We start from the raw sequence: 20321 nt of genomic DNA on the forward strand, positions 1-20321 counted from the left end.
GATATGTACTTGGGAAAAAAAGGAGAATTTTCATAGTCTATTCAGATAATTGTGGCTATTCTTTAATGCTACATCCAATTTTCCTATTGAGTTTCTTAAATATTGATTTTGATATGGCACCTGAAGCCACATTACACTGTCACATTAAAATCCTTTGCAAGCTCTTTTACATGTGCATGGTTTAGTAACATGAGACACTGGTCATTAGGAAATATCAGTTTATTGATTTACACATATTTTGTAAATGTTGGCTTATTTCATAATATATCAAAAATCAAATCCATCAATATTACCACCAGTCTTGTCACATAAAATATTTAAAAGATGTGTACTCCAGCTCAAGATATATCAAAATTTTATAATGTCACTACGTCATTAAAGATACCCAAAGGGAAACAGACTTGTTTTACATGTATATAGTGGTGAACACAGGTGTAGACTATGTAGTCTGTGGATGCCACTCCCTTGATTTGTCTTATGGGGCCAGAATTTTACTCTTCACTAATTGTTTTGCTTTGGTTTGTTTTATTTTACTTTATTTGTTTTACGGAGCCAGACCAGAATGATTGGCATTATGTTTTTCTTTATTAGCTTAATTTAGGCATAATCTACATGTCCTAAAATATGCCTGCTCTAACTGTGTAACTTCATGATTTTTGTAAATCTACAGATTTGTGTAACTAGCACCTGAATTCAATTTTAGAACACTCTTGAAGCAGGATTTCTAACTTTCCCTTTCTTTACTTTCCGTCCCTTCCAATCTTTCTTCTCTGCAGTGATACTTTTGTGGTTTTTATGTTCTCCACACCACATGTAACATTTTTGTAGATGACAACTAGACGTCTGAAACTTTAACGGGTGACTTAAAATCTGCATCATCCCTATGGACAATCCCATCACATTACTAATAACTAAGACGTCTTGAGTTTTTCTATTTCAGTTTATGCCTCTGCTATTAGGGTATGAATTGTGAAGTTTTATTTTCTAACGAATTTATGTTATTAAATATTCAAAGTCACCTCAGTCTTCTTTACTATCACATATCAGCTACAGCATCATTCTCTGGGTTTTTTCCTCCAAAACACATATAATAATCATTTTCTTCACACTGCTTACCATACCTTTAAGGGCCCCTTGTTTCCAGCTAGGTACAGGGTAATTGTGATCACACGACACACTTTACAATAAAGAACCAACCCAGGCTCTTAGGAATGTATACATTCAGTCAGTAATAAGCTTTCAAATATGCTTTTGGTTTCCTTTTTCCTATTGATCACTGATCATTGAGGGGTGACTATTACCTGTATCTACATGTTGGGGAATCTCTGCTCATTTGTTTTGTTTTGTTTTATTTTGCCTTGTATTTTTCAGCTTGCTTCTTTTGAATGAGCACCGAAATGCCCTAATAGAGACTGACTTAAATAAACTCTTTCCATTAGATTTTAGGCCTTTTTGGATATCCTAGTCAGATCACTCACTTAATAATTAACTCCGCTTGCACTTTGTTAAAATATGTAGGGTCCCATTCACAACATACATGTGAAATCTTTCTCCATTCAGGAGAAGGTGAGGTTCTTTCTTGTTAACATAAAATCAATTTTCTGTTGTGAAGTAAACTTTTATGTATTTTTTAGCATTATAATGCTGTTTTCAGCATTGATGAATATAATTTTGATATTGAGGGTACCTAATTTTCTACTTTAAAACTTTATTCTTTCCAGTCAATGATCCTTTGTTTCTATGCTTGTGAAGTAAATAAAAGTCTCAAGTCCTTTGCATCTAGATTAGTATTCTTACAGCCAACAAAGTTATTTAAAAGAAATATTCCATTGAGTTCCAAACTTCAGCTGAGAGATTCTCAGAGATGAGAAGCCCATATCTTGGGTAAACAAATCTTTCTTCTAAGGAAAAAAATTTCCATGGCTCTGAAACTCTGATTTTAAAAAGTTCCTCTCTCCCTCCCTGCCTCCTTCCTTCTCTCTCTCTCTCCCTTCTCTTCTCTCCCCCTCACTCCTTCCCTCCCTCTCTCTTCCACCTTGATTTTTATTAGCATCTATATATTTTAGAGTCTAGAAGGTTAAGACCCCAGCAAAAATGAAACACTGAATGTTCAATAATGAAAGATGCAGGTAGCAAGTATTATTCAACAATTCCACATTTTCCAGTCTAAGTCCAGAGTAGCAAGAAGTGGATCTTCAGAATCTACTCTTTATAGAAATCAACATTTATGATTTTCTATGTGCCATGCCTTGTTCTAGGTATTTCGTATAGAGTAAATCATTTAGTACTCGTATCAACCACTGGTTTATTGTGATGCCACAGATTCAGAGGCAATGAGGCCAAGCAACCATGGACAGAAACCATGAGCCAAAATAAGCCTTTCCTATTTCTAATTTGATTACCTCAACTTTTATGTCCCAGTGACAGAAAGCTAACGCACCATTTCGTTAGAAAAAGGAGACAAAAGGTAGAGCTTGATAACCATAGGCCATCAGTGGTTATGGCTCTCATTTCTGGAATTTTTCTTTTACTAATTCCTTTACACGGATTGCCTCTTCTGTGGCCCGCAGTAATCCTCTGAGGACCATTGCTGTCATCATTTTATAGATATAAAGAAGAGGACACTGGGAGCAGAGAGGTTAACCCCTATGCAGAGATCACAGGTTGGGAAGATGGAGTCCAATCTGATAAGTCTAGCTTCAGGCCACACTCTTAATTCCTGTGCCAAGTCATTGGCTTTAGTTAATAGGAGGGTTTCCCCATCCTGTAGGTCACTGAGGGCATCTAGGACCCTCTGGGAAAATTTATGGAACTACTGCTCTGCTCTGAATTTGTCATACACTCCAATTCTTGACATGGTCAAGTTGCAAAAGGCATGGCAAGGAAGAGAGTGTCTGGATAGTGTAGGAGCCACGGTTTTTAATTTGCATGAAAGCTCTGCCTCAACCCTGAAGCAATTAAAGCATAATGGAAGAGTACAAGCCATTCTCAGTCATGCGAAGTGATTTATTTTAGAGTATGTGATTTAAGATTTGCAATAGCCAGCGAGGACTTTCTAGTTAAAGGCATATCCAGGAGTCACTTGCTTTGTAATCATCTCAGTTTGTGAGGTCAGAAGATGTTTTCGTTCACTTCTGATGCAACTATAATACCAGCTTCTGCATCCCAGCCCCTCCACCAGAAAGAAAATGTTAGAACCACACTTTTTGAAGAATGGTACCTGGTCAATCCTGTACAATTCTAAGGAACACTGCAATCATTCATGTTGAGAGGAGAAGCACATTTTATTAACTATGAAGCTTTCAGCTATTACAGACTGTATCATAAATCCTCATTCCTGTCTATGATGAGTAGAGTGAGATGAAGGGAAGAAAGAAAATCCCTCAGCTTCATTAGAGGAAGTAGAAGGAAAGTCAGTGCAAAGGAAAATGTGCCACTGGTTTTATTTGTACCATTTTAAGACAATAACAAAAATAATGCCTAATAGCATTAAGTAGCAGAACATAACATCTGGAATGGATAAAAGAGGGGTACATTCCTTTATATTAGGCTCTCTTATTAAAAATGCATAAATGATACATTCTATGATCATAAATTATAGGAATTCAAAATAACCAACACTTGCAGTGGTGTGCATCCGGTTTGTAGAATTCTCTTGTTTGCTTTGTCCTGCTTGAGCTTCCCAAATGGTCATCATACTGTTGTGTCAAGTATGAGAGCCACCCCCATTTTGCTCATACTGAATCCAAGGCCTACAGTGGCTCACATAGCAACTGGTAAATCTTGTACTGGAACCTAAGTCTTATGAGTTTATGACCTATCCTGAGTATAAGGAAAGAACAAGTAGTGTCAGGATGGTGAGGCCCAAGACACTAGTGCAGCTGCTGTTGGACTGTCCTTTTGTGTACTCACATCTCTAGGGACTACCGGAATGTGAGGGAAGTGAGATGCAAGCTACATGGCCCCAGAGAATTGAGAGTTTTTTCTTCCTTTTCTCTTACTTTTTTCTGTTCATCCTGTATTATCTGGCTATTAGTTGTCACTTTTGCTGACCATGGAGCCTTTACAATAGTGGCTCTCAAAGTGTGGTTGGTGGACTGGAAGCATCACCACCAGCTGTGGACATGTTAGAACTGCAAATTCTCAGACCCTTCCCTGGACCTGGTGGGGCTGCAGCCCAGCAATCTGTGTTTCAGAGAGTGCTATGGGTGACTGACGCTGCTCAACCTTGAATACCACACTGCTCCTGACAATGACCGGCAGCCTAGGCTGTCCACTGGAATGGCTTGGGAAGCTTTGGAAACTACTGATGCTTGTGTCCCAGCCCCAAAGTTTCCAAATTAAATTGGTCCAGGAAGGAGTTTTTCAGTCTCAGCACCATGAACATTTTGAGTTGGATGATTATTGGTTGGGGGACTGACCTGTGCATTGCAAGATGGTTAGCAGCATGCCCAGCCTCTATCTTGAATCCCCTCCTCGTTGTAATAACCAAAAATATTTCAGACGTTGTCAAGAGGCCCCTTGGAACACAGAATTATCTCTGGTTGATAAGCACTGGTCTGGGGTCATGGCCCAGGTGCTAGAATTTTTAAGAGCTCCCTAAATAATTCTTATATACAGCCAAGACTGAAAACTAGCAATCTTATCTCATCCTAGACAAAACGATGCTATTAGTGAGCAGCTTTCATTGTGCAATAGCTTAAAGAACAGTTAAAGCTAAACTTTACAGCATTGAGCATGAAGTGAAATTTAACCTGTGGTGAAGATTTAGAAATTTGTCTATTGTGAGTCCATTAGGACATAAATTTCACTTGCTCCCATACATTTTTGCTATTTTCTGGTTGTCAAGTGTTTTCCAGAAAACTAACACGAACAAGTACATTGCATGTATCTGAAATGTCCCAACCAAGATACTGTTTTCTACTAAACAATACAGGGCTGGACATCTGCACATGGCACTTTTGGAGCTAGCCATCCTAAAACCAGAGTGCTAATCAGTGTACCACACAGTGCAAGTTCTTAAGTAGATCTATTTCTGACAAGTGAAAAAAAAAAAAACAGCCTGTCAATTTTATGATGTTAATTTGGACACAATCCAAATTCACTATGGTGGTAGGGCACTTGCCTAGCACACACAAGGGCTGGGTTCAATCCCCAGTAACACACACACACATCATGCTCAGCAGATTTGTCTCAGCGATTCCTTCTGTGCTTCTCCACTGGGTCTGCTGGAGCACAGGAGGGCACCACCATGTGCCCTGAGATCGCAGAATGAGCACTGGCTCCCAGAGCCCTCCCAAGGTGGCTCTCAGGAAGCCACCCAACTGCATCCTCAGCAGACTTCTAAGCCAAAACTTTGGGACATTCACACTTCAGTCTAAACTGCCATGTCCTCCAGAAATTAGGTGGTGTGTGTATTGTTTCTTTCAACAGAAATAGTGGAAATATTACTTTGGGACACTGGTAAATAACTTTGAAATAGGAAATAAATTATAAGATGAATGTGTTTTTAGGGTCAAAATGATACTAATTTGAAAATATGGAATTTTTTTAAATTAATGACTTGGAGTCACCGACTCATCTGTTAGGTGGATTCATTGATTTATTCAAAACCTACCTGATGTCTTTGGAAAGATATAAACATGAGTTCCATAAGATAGCCCCTTTTATGGCCAAAATAAGCTCCAACTACTTTAAGATTCCAGAATAACCCTTTGAACCAATTTGACTCATCACTCTGTCCTACTAGTTAGTTTCTTTTTCATTGAATTGATAGTAGGTGGTTAATATTAATGAAATCAGCCAGTTATTTTGCCATGATCCAAATATTATCCTAACTAGTCATTTATTCCTCTTCTAGTCTAACTCGTTTCAGTGTGCCTTCGAAAATCAAAACCTCTTAATTAGGCAATAGCAGTTTCCACAAAATTACCCTAGGACACAGAGATCATAATGGACTATAAAAAAAAGAGTATTATTTCCATGTGTTCATAATCATTTTTTAAAAGCCTACACTTTTATGTATACGTAAAGTGTTTTTGAAAGAAAATACTTAGCAAATAACTGTGTTTGCCTTTAGGCAAGGAGATTAGGGGCTTTAGGAGAGATACTTCTTATTATCAAAAATTTTTTACAAGCCAGGAGTGGTGGCACATGCCTGTGATCCCAGCACTTAGGAGGCTGAGCCAGCATGAGCACTTCAAGTTCAAGGTCCACCTGAACTACATAGCAAGACCCTGTCTCAAACAAAGTAAACAAAAAATTTTATACAGGATTATTTTTACCATTTTAATATTGTATTTTCAATATTAATGCTAGTAACTACCTGAAAGTATACTTTGCAAAGCTCCAAAATGTTAAATAAGAGAAAAACAGGTGGCTACAATTGCCTCCATGATGCTCCCCTTCTTTTGTATTTGTTTATTGCTAAAACAAGAGTTGGCTAAAAATAAATTTCAAATGTAAGAAACCAACATTGGTTTCATAAAAGAGATTAAACTGTGTGTTCTACTTAAGATTGGATTATTAATGAAAGCATGTTATAAAAGGCTTGAGAAAATCAACATGAAGAAAGAAAAGCTTTATTTTGGCTCACAGTTTCAGAGGTTCTAGTTGACGGTCGTTTGGTCCCCTTCTGGGCTTGTGACAAGGCAGCACATTCTAGTAGGGGTGCACGGCAGAAGAAACTACACATGGGAGCCAGGAAGAAGAGGAAAACGAAGAAAAAGGGCCCCACTTCAAGAGCATGCCCACAATGACCTGACTTCCTTCCTCTAGAGCCCATCTCTTAAAGGTTCTACTACCTTCCAACCAAGACCAAGCATTCAATACATGGGCCTTTGGGGAATATTCAAGATCCAAACTGAAGGCTTTTTCAATAAATCACTTTTAACCAGAGAAGCAGAAGGAAAAAGTTGCCTACAGACAGGGCCCTAATTTTCTCCTGGAAGCACTGGAGCAATTACTATCCATACATCATTTCAGAATGAAATAGATGTAAGCTAATGCCTTTGTCTACAATTCCCAAGGAAAATCAATGCTCACTCCTGGGGAAAAAGAAAAATAACACCACAACCACACCTATTTGTGTCAAAGAAAGATGATTTTTTTTTTTTTTACTGGCCTCAATTCTATGACATCTTTTCTTTCATACCTAACCTCAGCCTAACAGTTAAAAGCTTAAGGAAGCCTGAAAAAGGAAGAAATTTAATAGAGATTGGAAGCATCCCATGGTCAGTGGGGTTTTTCTGGATCATTTTATTAGCATTTATAACTTAGACCATCATAGGATTTCAGAATCTCCCTTATTAAGCAAGAAGTATTTTTTTTCTTTCCTCTCTTTGTTAGGATCAATCCATTCATGTGTGCTTCAGAATCCTTATTCTCATCGCTTCTCAGCCTTCTGGCTAAGATCAAGTGCAGAAGCCTTAGTCTCTGGGAATGAGACAACAGTAATAGTTCAAAACCCAAAGCATATCCCATAATAATTCCTACATATTCTAAATACAATTCTGTTGTCTGTAGGGGAGAATTCCAATTCTAGATCAAAATACTAAACTCTCATTCTATAAAAAATCATTTCCCGATTTTTTTGTTTTTATAGGGGTGATTTGTCTCAAAAAGAGCACTTTATGTCTTTACTTGCACCAGGCACTAATAAACAGCATTCATCAATGGCATAATTATTTGTTAACTTCCTTAAAACTCTCATGTAGGGCAGGGTTCTGTAAAGCCTCATGCTTGTCCTTGAATAAAAATGTATGTCAAAATTCTGAGAAGCCCCCAATCTAGGCTGGTGGTAATGAAACAACGAAGAGAACAGAGGCAAGGTTGGATTGAAGGAAATGATTCCTTCAGAAGAAAGGGAAATATGTTTGAAAGCTAAAAGGGGAAAGCCTTTGAAATGAAGTCATATATGGTCTTAGACATCATAGTAGAATTATCGGGTCCTATGTTACTAAATTCTCAAGATGCATAATATTCTGATTTTGTATCTTTGGGGAACTGGGTTCCCAGCCTCTTTCAATAGGATCATGTTAATGACCACAGCAACCATGAAATTGAACCTCACATAACCTTGCAGAAGTAGTAAAACAGAAAAATGGAAACTCAACTGAGAGTTACTATGGGAAGGAGGAAGAGGAGGAGGAGAAGAAGAAATAGAGGGGGAGGGGGAAGAGGAAGAAGAGGAGGAGCAGGAAGAGGAAGAAGAAAAAGGAGAATAAGAAAACAAATCTGCCAAGTCAGTAGGATATTGTTGACCACTGAATAGAGTAAGTTTAAATGCTGAGGCACTAAGCGAAAACTAGAAGAAAATGAATACCACTTTTACTCTTTGAAAGGTATCATCTATTCAGCATGGATGTCAGTTTCCCTGATAGAGAAATTATATAAGCCCATGTTCCTGGTATAATACCATGGTCCCACACATCTACATCCACCTTGGGAAGGGGATTTCAAACTGTTAACATGAAAAACTAGATTTTCCGTGTAAACATATCACAGTAACCTTATTCTTCTGTATGATAAGGAGAAATTTAAAATTACATAAAGATGACCCACTTAGGTCCCATATCCTGAGGGAGAGTCAGCCCCTTCAGCACAGAGGAAAGGTTAAGTTTAAGTGTTGACCAGCTAGCAAAATCAGAATATCATGGCCACTTCATTTTGCCAGTATTCTCCAGAATCTCTCAATTATAGTTTTGGCTGTTTATCTGGAAATAATATAATCTTTCAGTGCCACTAGTTGAAATGGCTTGCTCTACTGATGGGTTAGTAAGGTTTGATAAGAGACTACTGCCTCCTTCTCAGTTAAACTGTTAGCCCAAACCACAAGTTGCCAATGACAACTTTGTATGAAAGCAAATTCTACTTTGTATTACATATTTGATGTAAAATATATATTTAATATTCAATATAATATATTGCCATAATGTATATTATCTATTAAATAAATATGTTATGATATTAATATAATCTGCAACATTATATTCTCCATATCTTTGGGAGTCCAAAATTATTGGATCTAAAAAACATGACATAAAAACCCAATGAGACCAATACTCTACCACTACATGCTAGTTGAAAGCACAATGAATATAACATTTAGAAGTTGGGATGTGTAGCTAGAAATACAACGTCCACCCATTCCAAGCCCCTCTGCCATTTCTCATGGCCGTGTCTCCTCTTCACAGCTGTTGGCAGGACGCTGGCCTTTTGAGCACAATGACTTCGGCATTTTTCTGTGCAAGCTGTTCCCCTTCCTGCAGAAGTCCTCCGTGGGGATCACCGTGCTCAATCTCTGTGCTCTGAGCGTCGACAGGTAAGGTGTTTCTTTCCCTTTGTGTTTCTCTCGGGTTTGGAAAAGCATTTTCCTCAAAAAGAAAATCAAGTTTAAGTGCTTTTCAGTTTTGTTTTGGTTGAGTTCTACTGTATCTGAATATTAGCTTTTTCCCCCTTGCATTGTTCTTCTTTGAATGGTTTTAATTTTTGTATGTGTGTGTGTTTGATGATAAAGTTATTTTTTTTAAAAAAAGAAATAATCAAGAGAATTGGCACCCAGAACAGTGTAACAGTTCACACCGTTAAAACCTTGCCTATACAGTTTTAAATCCCTTCACACATTTGTTGACATTTGCCATCTTTGCCTTGGGTAATGTGCACCTAGAACATTTTCCCAGTAATACGCAATTGGAGATTAAATTTAGGGCCACATTCATGCTAGGCAAGTGCTCTACCACTGAGCTACATCCCCAACCTTAATTTCTAAAATGTAACTTTATAAGCAAACAAGCAAGTAATCATGACACTTGGCAAAAAGAACAATGTATTCTATACACATTCTTCCTGTATAATATTATTAAATGTTATAAGCTAGAGTATTTCAAACGATGTAGTACAGATATGCGTACACTGCCAAATCAACAGGAAACCCAAAATAAGCACTGGAGTACACAGGCATATAATACAGGCTGAAATCACTTTGAATAAAACGAGAAAAGGGAAAGGTTCTTTTAGAAGTAGTGTTAGGATTCTCTTAGAAGTAGTAGCCATTGGGAAAAAGCGTGTTAAAAAAGCATCTTACAAATACTATTATCAGTAATAATATTTACAATAATCGCCAGTTATTGATATTAGTGAGCACCAGGCCCTGTTATAAATATTTCACGGAAACTCCTTTTATTTAACTGTGATACATGCTATAATTATCCCATTGTACAGATCGGCAAGCTGGGGTTGAAATAGGTTAATCCCATCCACATGTCTACTAAGCGTTGGTGACAGTCATCAAATGTAGGTGATCTTCCTTCTTAACCACTATACCCAAGCACGTAAAAATTCAACCATAAAGCAGTAGAAGAAAATAAACTAGCATCATTTGGATCTCTAGAAAAGAGGGACCTTCTGAATTAAAAAGAATAATAGAAATTCTGAATGAAATTGCAAGTGTATTTCAAGAGATACAACTTTTAAAATTCAGATCAAGTAATCATACCATTCAAAAATAAATGAGTAAAATATAAGCAGGGGGAAACATTTGTCACTTTGCACAGGCCCAGCACTGGCCTCTCCTCACACTTCACTTCTGCCCCTCTTTCTTCCGTCGGGGTTCTCAGAGGCTCTTCTTGCTGAGGTTCAACCGGCCCCAGTGTAAGTCTCACCTGGGTATGGGGAGGAGCGGCTTACTTACGTTATGCATTCCTATTTCTGGGATGGGGTCACTACACCACACCACCTCCTCTTCCCATCTCATACACGGAGAAACATGAACTACATGTTCCACCACATTAACCAGTGTATAGCAAACGAAATGTGAGCTGTTCTTCATTAGAAAAAGAAAAATAATAATGCCAAGAATATATCTCATTAAAACGCGGTATGGCTTTTAGACCAAGGAGATGATGAACTGCTTGAAATCTACTCCCACAAAAATCACCCTTAATCCAGGAGGTGTTTTCCTTGGTAATAAACTCAACCTTCTTTGTTCTCTAGATCTATTCTTTACCCGTTTTACCTTTCATTTGGTATTGACTCTAAGCTTTGGAACTATATGTAAAGAATCTATTTGACATTTCTATTTCAGAAGCTTTTACACTTCAGAATGAATCATTCACAATTCCTGATGATGCCATTTGCTTTGAGTCTTCCTTTGATTGCAGTATACCCTACCAACACACACACACACACACACACACACACACATCACTTAAAAAAAATAAAGCAAGCAACAAACTGATGGAAATTGGAGCCTGTTGTGAAACAGTTTGCACTTTATGAATTCCTGCTTTCATTGTCTGAACTGAGTAAAATTATAGCCCAGGAAATCTTGAGTTCCCACAATTTTATATATTTTTTAAAATATAGTTTTCATTTCAAAGTTATTTTGAGGGAAGTTAATAAGAGAAACTATACATCTAAGTTCTACAGAACTTCTTCATTAATCACTCAATGATTACAGAATGCTGTAAGATCAGAAAGTTTTGTAATTTTCTTATTATCAGCTTTTAATCTGAATAAAACAAGACACTAAGAAAGTGACAGAATGAGATTTCATTGTTCAAGTGTGATTTGTCTTGGTTTAATCTTTTTCTAATTCTTCAAATTTAACTTTTTATTTATCTTTAATTTTACATCCTTTGTGTGTTATGAAAAAGATAAAACAGGAATTTAAAAATGAAGAAATTTAGAAATAAATTTTGATCCATAACCAGCTTTATGAGTAAAATAACTTTTTTTTAATGCTAAGCCAGTATACTTTTCAAATGAATTAATGTTTCCTCACAAAATTTGAGTAATCAGCCATTACCAACAATCAAAAGCAAAATAGGTTTTCTGGCACCATAAGGACAAGCTTTGTGCCACTTTGAGTTGGAGGAGGGAGCAGGATGGGGAGGCAAATTCAATGCTGTTCTTGGTGAAGTTAACAGTTGTTTTTAAAGTAGGAGAAAATGATGGGGTCAGACCCTAAAAAGGCCTGGGTACAGATCCAACTTGTAGTTAAAAGATGTCTGGGTAAGCAGGCTGTAAAAAGATAAAACTCTTTTAACAGCTAGTCTAGCACAAAATATAATTAGATACCTGGAAAAGTTGCAAAGATCCAGTAATAAGGCTGCTTGGTTGTGTATGCCTCACACTCAAAAGTTGATGTCAGTTCTTCAGCCAGCATTTCAGATATGCACTCCATGGTCTCCATGATATTCTCAAAGGATTGTCCTTTGAGCATGAAAATGATTTTCTGGAAAAGCTTCCTAGTTATTTGGACTTGGACTTCTCCTGGTGTTATAATTTTCTATTACTGTATAAGAAGAATGAAGACACTGGAAAAGTGGCTAATTCAAAAGAAAGGAGCTGGGAACTAACTGGACAACCAAACACAGGCTAGGGCAGCTCTGGATCTCACTTGGGGCCTGCTCCCTGTTGCATGCAGTTTTATCTTGCTCTATCGTCAAGATCAGGCAACTGGTTAATTTTGGGCTACTGTTTCTTTTTTTTCTTTTCTTTTTTTTACCCTGTTTCTTTTTGATAACTACCCCAAAACTTAGCAGTTTTAAATAACCATTGTATCGTATTTTGCCATGTTATGAGTCAGGAATTGGGCACTCTTCTGCAACTTGTCACTTCAGCTGGGGTCACTGGAATTTCAGCTGACACTGAGCTTGTCTAATAGGTGCCACATGCCTTGGCACCTTGACAGGGACAGCTGGAAGTCTGAGCTCAGTGGAGCTCATTTCCCTCTCTGGGTGGTCTAAGGCCCCTTAATATTTCACTCCAACAGGCTCAGGCTCCAACATGGAACCTGCTGCTTAGTTTAGAGGCAAGAGGTCTGTGCTCAATTGATGGAGGCAGTCACAGGCCAGCCCAGTCCAATTTAAGAATCAGTCTCTGGGGCCAGGGATTTAGCTCAGTGGTGCTGCCTCCTGCCTCACAAGTGCAAGGTCCGGAGTTTGATCCCAGGTACTGAAAAAAAAAAAAGAATCAATCTCTCTCCTCTCCTCTCTTCCACCTCCTTTTTCTCTTCTCTCCCCCCTCTCCCTCTCCTCTCCTTAGCTTTCTTTTACTTCAAAACTCCTGGCTTCTCCTTCAAATTCTTCCTGCTAATATTTTGCCTCCAAACCTCTATGATAATAATTTGTTTATTGTAGTCAGGGTCTGCAAGGGGACAGATTTAATACAGGACACATAATTTATAGGATTATTTTATAATATTCACCCAAAAAGTCAAATGTAAAGAAGTACAAGAGATCTAGCCGCACGCCAGAGACATGAACGATCCAGCTGAGGGCCTGGATCCCACAGCAATGTCCCACACAAGTCCAGCTGAAGGCCTAGAGCCCAAGGCAATGTCCTCCATGAGTCCAGCCAGAGGCCTAGAGCCCATGGCAATGTCTCATGCAAGTCTGTATCAAAGATCTGCACTGAGAAGGCCCAAAGGCCAGTGGTGGAAGCTAGGAAGCCTGTGCCAGTGGGGTGAAGGATTTGTGCCACGAGGCTGAGGATTCCACACTGGAGCCAGGAAGCAATGCGCAAGGTGAAGACCAGAGCTCTCTTGAAGGAAACAGCAGCCATCCCCAGCCACAGCAAGGACCTGAGCTCCTCCTCCCATGAGAACAGCCAAGTTCATATCAGGAAAACCAGCCATGGCAAACTTCCCCAAGAAAATCAACAGCCCATGATCTTCCCCTCCAGTTCTCTTTTTATGCCATTGGCAGCAGTCCTCAGGTGAGTCTTCCACACCCAGACCAGGCTGATTCAGTTCATCTGGGTGTTACAAGTTGACCATTAGTCAGTCCACCACATCTATCATACAAGATGTATAAATCATAATCAACCACTAGAAATCTAACTGAAGAAGGGTAAAATCAAAGACAGAAGTGCCACCTTACTTTGTGGAAGTGACAAAATTAAAGAAAAACTAATTCCAGTTCAGGCAAGGATTCATCAACAGGCACTTGTTAGGAACTTCCTTAAAGGTAATTTAGCTGCCTTTAATTCCCTTGATCCAGAAACCCCACTGAAGATAATCCACCCACCCAGGAAAATCAGAAAGAGAAAAAAATCTGTATCTACAATATGTTTATAATCATGAAATACTACAAGCTACTGAAATGGTATCTTTTGAATTTAAGTTTCATTTTGTAATTTTTAAAAGCTTTTTCAACTATAAAATTTTTCAAATGCACTGGCTTATGCCAGATCTTTACAGATCTGATAAACATGCATAAAATGCTTCTGGCTTTGAAAGCATATAAAAATCTACTTATAGACACACATAATAACAAACATTGTTATATAAATACAACATATAATTTATCTTTTTATTTTGGCACGTCACGTGACAGGGTACAGGCTGATGTAATGGAAAAAGTCTCCCCTGGGTACACCAGAGCCCCGACCCAGGCTCCCCATCCTAGAGGATAGGAAACAAGGCGGAGAACGGGACAACACACAGCTAAGTTCCCAACCTCTGGAACTCCACCTGGAACATGAGGGGAAGAAAAATCAGCCCAAAGGCTCTTCCTTGTTTTTAAATGATTTGATTCTTGGTTTCTAAAAGTATTAATTCTTTCTGTTTCCTGATTCAGGGCTAGCTTGAAAAGTGGAAAAATGTTCAGAATGTAAAGCACTACTGACTTTGACTGATAAAGTAAGACAAACGTGTATGGAAACAGCCACCAAAACAACAAGAAAGACACTTCATTCGGCAGATATTTATTTGGGACCTGTCTTTATAAGTAAACAAAATGTTCTCATGTAATTTATATTCTAAAGGGAGGGGTAGGCATAAACAGTAAACAAAATAAATAAAATATTTGGTCAATCACCAAATGGAGAAAAATAAGTCAAAGTAAGACAGGATAATTCTGCAAGGGAAGTAAGAAATTTGAAGTAGGGTATCCAGGCAAGGCTTTCATAAAAGTATCAATTGAGTGGAGACCTACAAGAAAAGAGGAAGCAGTTCTGAAGAAACTTTATGAGTACTCCCAGAGGGTAGGAAATCCCTGGGAGGAGTGGAGCAGAGAAAGTCCTAAACTGACTTAATAGGCTCACTGCCTCTGCTGTGACTGAGGTAGACTCTGGCCAGTTAGGAAGCTGTCGCAATAATACAGGCATAATGACAGTAGGCAAAATGCTAACATCTGGATAGATCATGAAGGAAGACACTGTATCATTTGCAAAAGGACTGGATGTGTGATGGAAGAAGAGTAAAGGCTAATGCCAGATTTGGCCCTGAGGTAGTAAGGACTAGGGAATGGACAGGTTGGGGCAGGTCTAGACTGGGCCAGTTACATGTCCATGTGTCATCCTAGCCCAGCTCTCAAGTAGGAAGTTGAGTGTACACATGTTGAGTTGGGAGTGAGGTTCCAGAGTAGAGTTATAAATTTGGGCATTATCAGCATATGAATAGTTCAAATGATACGAAGGGCATGAAACTGGAGATCACTGGGAAAGTATAGGTAGAAAAGAGGTCCAAGGACTAACCCCTAGGAGAAATCCATGCTAAGAATCTAGGGATAGGATAGGGTTTACCTAAGGAAATAAGAAAGAGTGGATCATAAGGCTGGAAGAAAACCAGGAGAATGTGGTGGAGGATAAGTGAAGGTGGCATTAAAGAATAGGATGTATTTATAAAAGAGCCATTGGTGGTTAGATCTAAACTCATAGATTTTGTGCAAGTGAAGATGTCATACACATACACCAACTGGACTGAAGGCTGTTTATAACCACATCTAATAAGAAGAGTATATTTGTTATGTGTGTCTTAGTCACAATCATCTAAATAGAAATACATCATGGAACATCCAGAAATTTACATTTTCCACACCTTTCCCCACAACAATATCACAAATGATTTCTTTTAATTATTCCTTGTGGCATTCTCCTTATTTCATAAAGATATTATCAAGATCAGTATGATTACAAATGGAAAATATTCTAGTTCTCCATCATATGAGTTAATGAAAGACAAGACTGATTATAAATCCTTTTATAAACTAGACATTAAAAATTAATTCTACATATATATACATTTAATTTACATTAGATTATGAGTGTGTGTGTGTGTGTATCGATGGACTTTATCACTGTGACAAAATACCTGAGATAATAGACTCATAAGAAACAAAGATCTATTTTGCCTCACAATTTTGGAGGTCTCTTTGATTTGCCCTTTGCTTTTGGGCCTGTGGCAGCACAGTACATCATGGTGGGAGCACGTGGCAAAGAAAGAAGTGAAAGATACTGGCATCCCCAAATCCCCTTCAAGGGTACCAAACCACTGACCTAAATTCCTCCAACTAAACCTAACCTTTCAAAGGTTCCACTACCCCCCAAAAGCACCACAGATGGTGAGAACCCTGTGCTACAGAGGCCTTTGGAAGCCACTTGTCTAAACTACAGCAGGGTATAATACTCTGGCAATGCATGGCACATTACAAAATGGAGATGGTTTGGGAATATATTCGTCAAAAGTACATGCTGACTACATTTGCTTATTTACACCACCTTCCACCCTAAATCCTGCCTTAAGAAATCTGGCTTTCTTACTCTCTGATGAGAAAAGGTGGTGCACACTTGTATTCCCAGCAGGAGGATTATGAGTTGAAGGCTTTCCAAACTACATACCAAGCTCAAACCCATCCTGGATTATTTAGCAATACTTTGTCTAAAAAAAAAAAATCCAAGCATGGTGGCTTGTGCTCACAATCCCTAATTACGAGCTGGGAGGAAGGCTGAAGCAGGAGGATTACAGGTTTAAATCAACCTGTGCAGTTTACCAAGACCTTGTCTCAAGAATATAAAAAATAAAAAGGGCTAGGGATGTAGCTCAGTGTAGAGCAGCATCCCTACATTCGATTCCCAATGCCACCACCACCAAAAAAAGAAAAAAGAAAGTGTTGTGTTCAAATCACCCAACCAAGGTTAGAAAAGGAGAGAAGAAATAGATGCAACTCATTTGATAGCCTTAGGATAGACGTCCTGTCTCCATTTCATTTAGCTTTTACTGGACACCAGCCTGCCAGTTCAGTAAGGCAACAAATAAGAGTAAACAGAAATGGAAAGTAAAATAAACAGCAATCTTTATCTAACTAGAATTAATCATAAATTTTAAAATGCAACCTTGGCTATATCATAAAAGGATTTTCTTTGCCTAAGTATAGCTGTGTTTTATTCCATTATAAATTAATTTGAATTTTTCTGGAGATTTTTATTGTACAAAAATCTCATTTATTCTAAAAATATTCTGCAAAATATTTCTCCAGCAAATTGAAGTATGTATATGCCATGTGACATCATTAGAACATTAGAATCTATAAATGATTATGGTAAAGAATTAAGCGTTATAATTCCTAGGAGTTGTGTTTTCACAGATATGCACTATAGACATACGAGACAGTACACCACATATAAGTAATAAGGCCTCTTGCTGGATATGGATAGAATCTATGTTGCCTTAGCTTGATGAATTAATCTTCTACAGTGAGTTGCATGTCCTGTTAACCCAAATGCACCTGTCTCTACTGCCCTGGTATGTTTTACAGCCTTCTTCTGGCACTACCTAATGAAAGCCATAAAAAGAAAATATTTCCTTTCCATTAAAATAGCAACAAAAATTTCAAGAATGAAGCCAGAAAAATACCATGCCACCTTACGGGTCTTTTCTTAATCATAAGTCTAAAAGCAATTAGCATCAGACCATCACATCAGGTCAAAGAGCAAGAGTTTTTAAACTTTCTTTAAAATGTTAAATTTTAAATTATCATTAAAGTACAAAAATAACATAAGCATAATTTCTTAATGCCAGAGAATATTTGACTGACAAATTGTTTAGTTATGTTGCTATCTTATACTCTGTATGAAATGTTCTTTTCCTATTGGATTATAAACCCTAAAGATTATGAACCAAGGTATTTTCAACTCAGTCTTATATGCTCTAACACAGGACTATAAAGGGAGAAATGTAGTTATTCTTTGACATTTACCAGAAATGTTTCATACTAAAACTGCTACCTATACAAGCCCTCTGTGATCATATTTTGAATTTAAAAGAAGGAAGGAAATACTAGAATATCTAAGGTCACTCAAGTGACCGTGAGATATTCACTCAAGAGCATCCAGATCTACTTCACAGACAATACTGCAAGTTTTCGTGTGTGTGTGTGTGTGTGTGTGTGTGTGTGTTACAGGAGGTTGAACCCAGGCCCTTTGCACTGAGTTACATCCCAAGCCCTTTTAAATTTTTTTATTTTGCAACAAGGACTCACTAACACTAAGTTGCCCAGGCCAAGCTCCACCTTCCAATCCTTCTGCCTCTTTCTCCCAGGGTTCTGGGATTACAGGCCCACTGAATTTTCTTTCTTAATATATAAAGAATAAGATATTACTATAAAAGTACTAGGAACTTTCACTATCCCTTTCCCATCATCTGTCTTTCCCCCACCTTAAAACACAAAGGCACACTTCTCTGTTGCCACCACATTCTAACCTCTCTGGAGACTTCACTAGACCCCAAGCACAGGTCTCAAGGGCAAGCCTACAGGTGCCTACTTTCCAGACGGGTGGAACTCTTAATGGCCTCATTTGTTTTTCACAACAAAACTCACAGGGATGTCCTAAAAAGCCAATGACTGGCCAAGCTGTGGAGCTTTCTAGCATTTATGATTTGTGTTTGTTTAAAATACCCTAATAACTTTATTTTACCACCTGTGCTTTAGTTACTTTCTCCTTGCTGAGACACAATACCAGACACCCACAGTTTAAAGGAGGAAAGGTTTATTTTGGCTCATAGTTTGTAGAGGTTTCAGTCCATAGTCGACTGGTTCCAAGGCAGGGTGGACTGGCAGAGAGGCCTGGCAGAGAAGAAACAACACATGGTATGGTAGTCAAGAAGCACAGAGGGATCAAGGGAGGAGAGAGAGAGATACAGAGCCTTCTAGGTCACACCCCCAGTGACCCAGCTCCTCTGACCAGACTTCACCTCCCAAAGTCACATTTAGATGTAAACTCAGGAGTGGACAATACACTGATGAGTATCACGCCTCCATGACCCAATGACCTCCCAAAGCCCCACCTATAATCACATGAGGCTTTGGGGGCATTTAGATATAAACTATAACAACCACATCTTTTTTCTCTCTTTGTCTTTTTCTGTCCAGGTATAGAGCTGTTGCCTCCTGGAGTCGGGTTCAAGGAATTGGGATTCCCTTGATTACTGCCATTGAAATTGTCTCCATCTGGATCCTCTCCTTTATCCTGGCCATCCCTGAAGCAATCGGCTTTGTCATGGTGCCCTTTGAATACAGGGGTGCACAACACAAAACCTGTATGCTCAATGCCACATCCAAGTTCATGGTGGTACTGATGGATTTTATAATTTACTAAATTTAAATTTTTTAATTTAAAAATTAAAAAGAATTGGTGGGGGGTGAGGGATCTTGATATTTCACCGTCTTGAACGTCTCCACAGTGCCAGGTGTGCTTTACTGTCAGTTCAGTCAAACATTCTCCAGATGCAGGGAAGGAGACATTAAACCAGTTTTAGAGTGAAAAAGGTGATGATTCCACTTCTTACTCTTGTACTGTAGCACAACTTCAGACACAACAGTTGTTCTACACCAAAGAATTCTGAAACTAATTTACTAAGAAAGAGGGACTAGATGTTTGTGTACACAATGCTATTTGTTTTGGCAATAAGGAACACAGTACAAGGTCTATCTGATAGACAGGAGGGTGCTTATTTTATGTTACAGTACACCCTCGAGTTACAAACAGCCCAACATAGGAACAACTGAAGTTATGACCGGAATTTTAGTTTTAACTTACAGCAAGTCTTGAGTTATGACCCAAATGCTGGCTAATTGTGCTTCTGATGGTCTCAGATACAGATTTAACCCTTAAAGAGTTCTGAAAGGAACATTACAACATCCTCTCCTGTGTTAGGGTTAATTGAGAAATCCTAGGCCACTGTCTCTCTAAGAACACTGAGATCTGCCTGTACACAGGAGAGAGACATTGAAGGCTGTGTAGAGGAACCTGAGGCTTCAATTGACCAACTTGAGTTACAACCAGCCCTCAGGAAAGAATTGAGTTTGTAAGTCAAGGGTCCACTATGTTTGTTTAGGGAGTAGTACTTACATCCGTCTATATTAATATGGATTCTAGATCTCATATACAAATAAGGTAAAATTTCAGAACTTTTTATAAGAGCATTTTAGTTTAGCAAACAGTTGTTCTTTAGTTCACCTAACCACATTAATGTTTCTCTGAGAAGCTTAAGGATATGCTGAGTATAATGGGAAACATGCTAAAAATGCATCCTTCCT

The 20321-nt window shown here is 38.4% G+C and overlaps 2 protein-coding genes across 8 annotated transcripts in view; one reads left to right on the forward strand and one right to left on the reverse strand.

Annotated features, from left to right (window-relative positions):
- Positions 1–20321, forward strand: part of Ednra (endothelin receptor type A) — a 56559-nt gene that overhangs the window by 23627 nt on the left and 12611 nt on the right. For all 4 annotated transcript variants that reach the window (XM_087193358.1, XM_087193359.1, XM_087193356.1 and 1 more), the window contains exons 3-4: positions 9195–9322; positions 19155–19353. In XM_087193358.1, the coding sequence (XP_087049484.1) occupies positions 9195–9322; positions 19155–19353 (327 nt within the window). The remainder of the gene's footprint in view (positions 1–9194; positions 9323–19154; positions 19354–20321) is intronic.
- The window catches only part of Arhgap10 (Rho GTPase activating protein 10), a 152633-nt gene continuing 135732 nt past the window's right edge, over positions 3421–20321 (reverse strand). For all 4 annotated transcript variants that reach the window (XR_015443981.1, XR_015443975.1, XR_015443979.1 and 1 more), the window contains one exon: positions 3421–9374. Coding sequence is in view for 1 of the 4 variants with exons in the window: in XM_087193361.1 (XP_087049487.1) it covers positions 9295–9374 (80 nt within the window). In the remaining 3 variants the exon portion in view is untranslated. The remainder of the gene's footprint in view (positions 9375–20321) is intronic.

The sequence above is a fragment of the Heterocephalus glaber genome, unplaced genomic scaffold, assembly GCF_053883595.1.
Source record: "Heterocephalus glaber isolate CG9 unplaced genomic scaffold, H.glaber_assembly_v1.0 deba00001587, whole genome shotgun sequence".
Lineage (NCBI taxonomy): Eukaryota > Metazoa > Chordata > Mammalia > Rodentia > Bathyergidae > Heterocephalus > Heterocephalus glaber.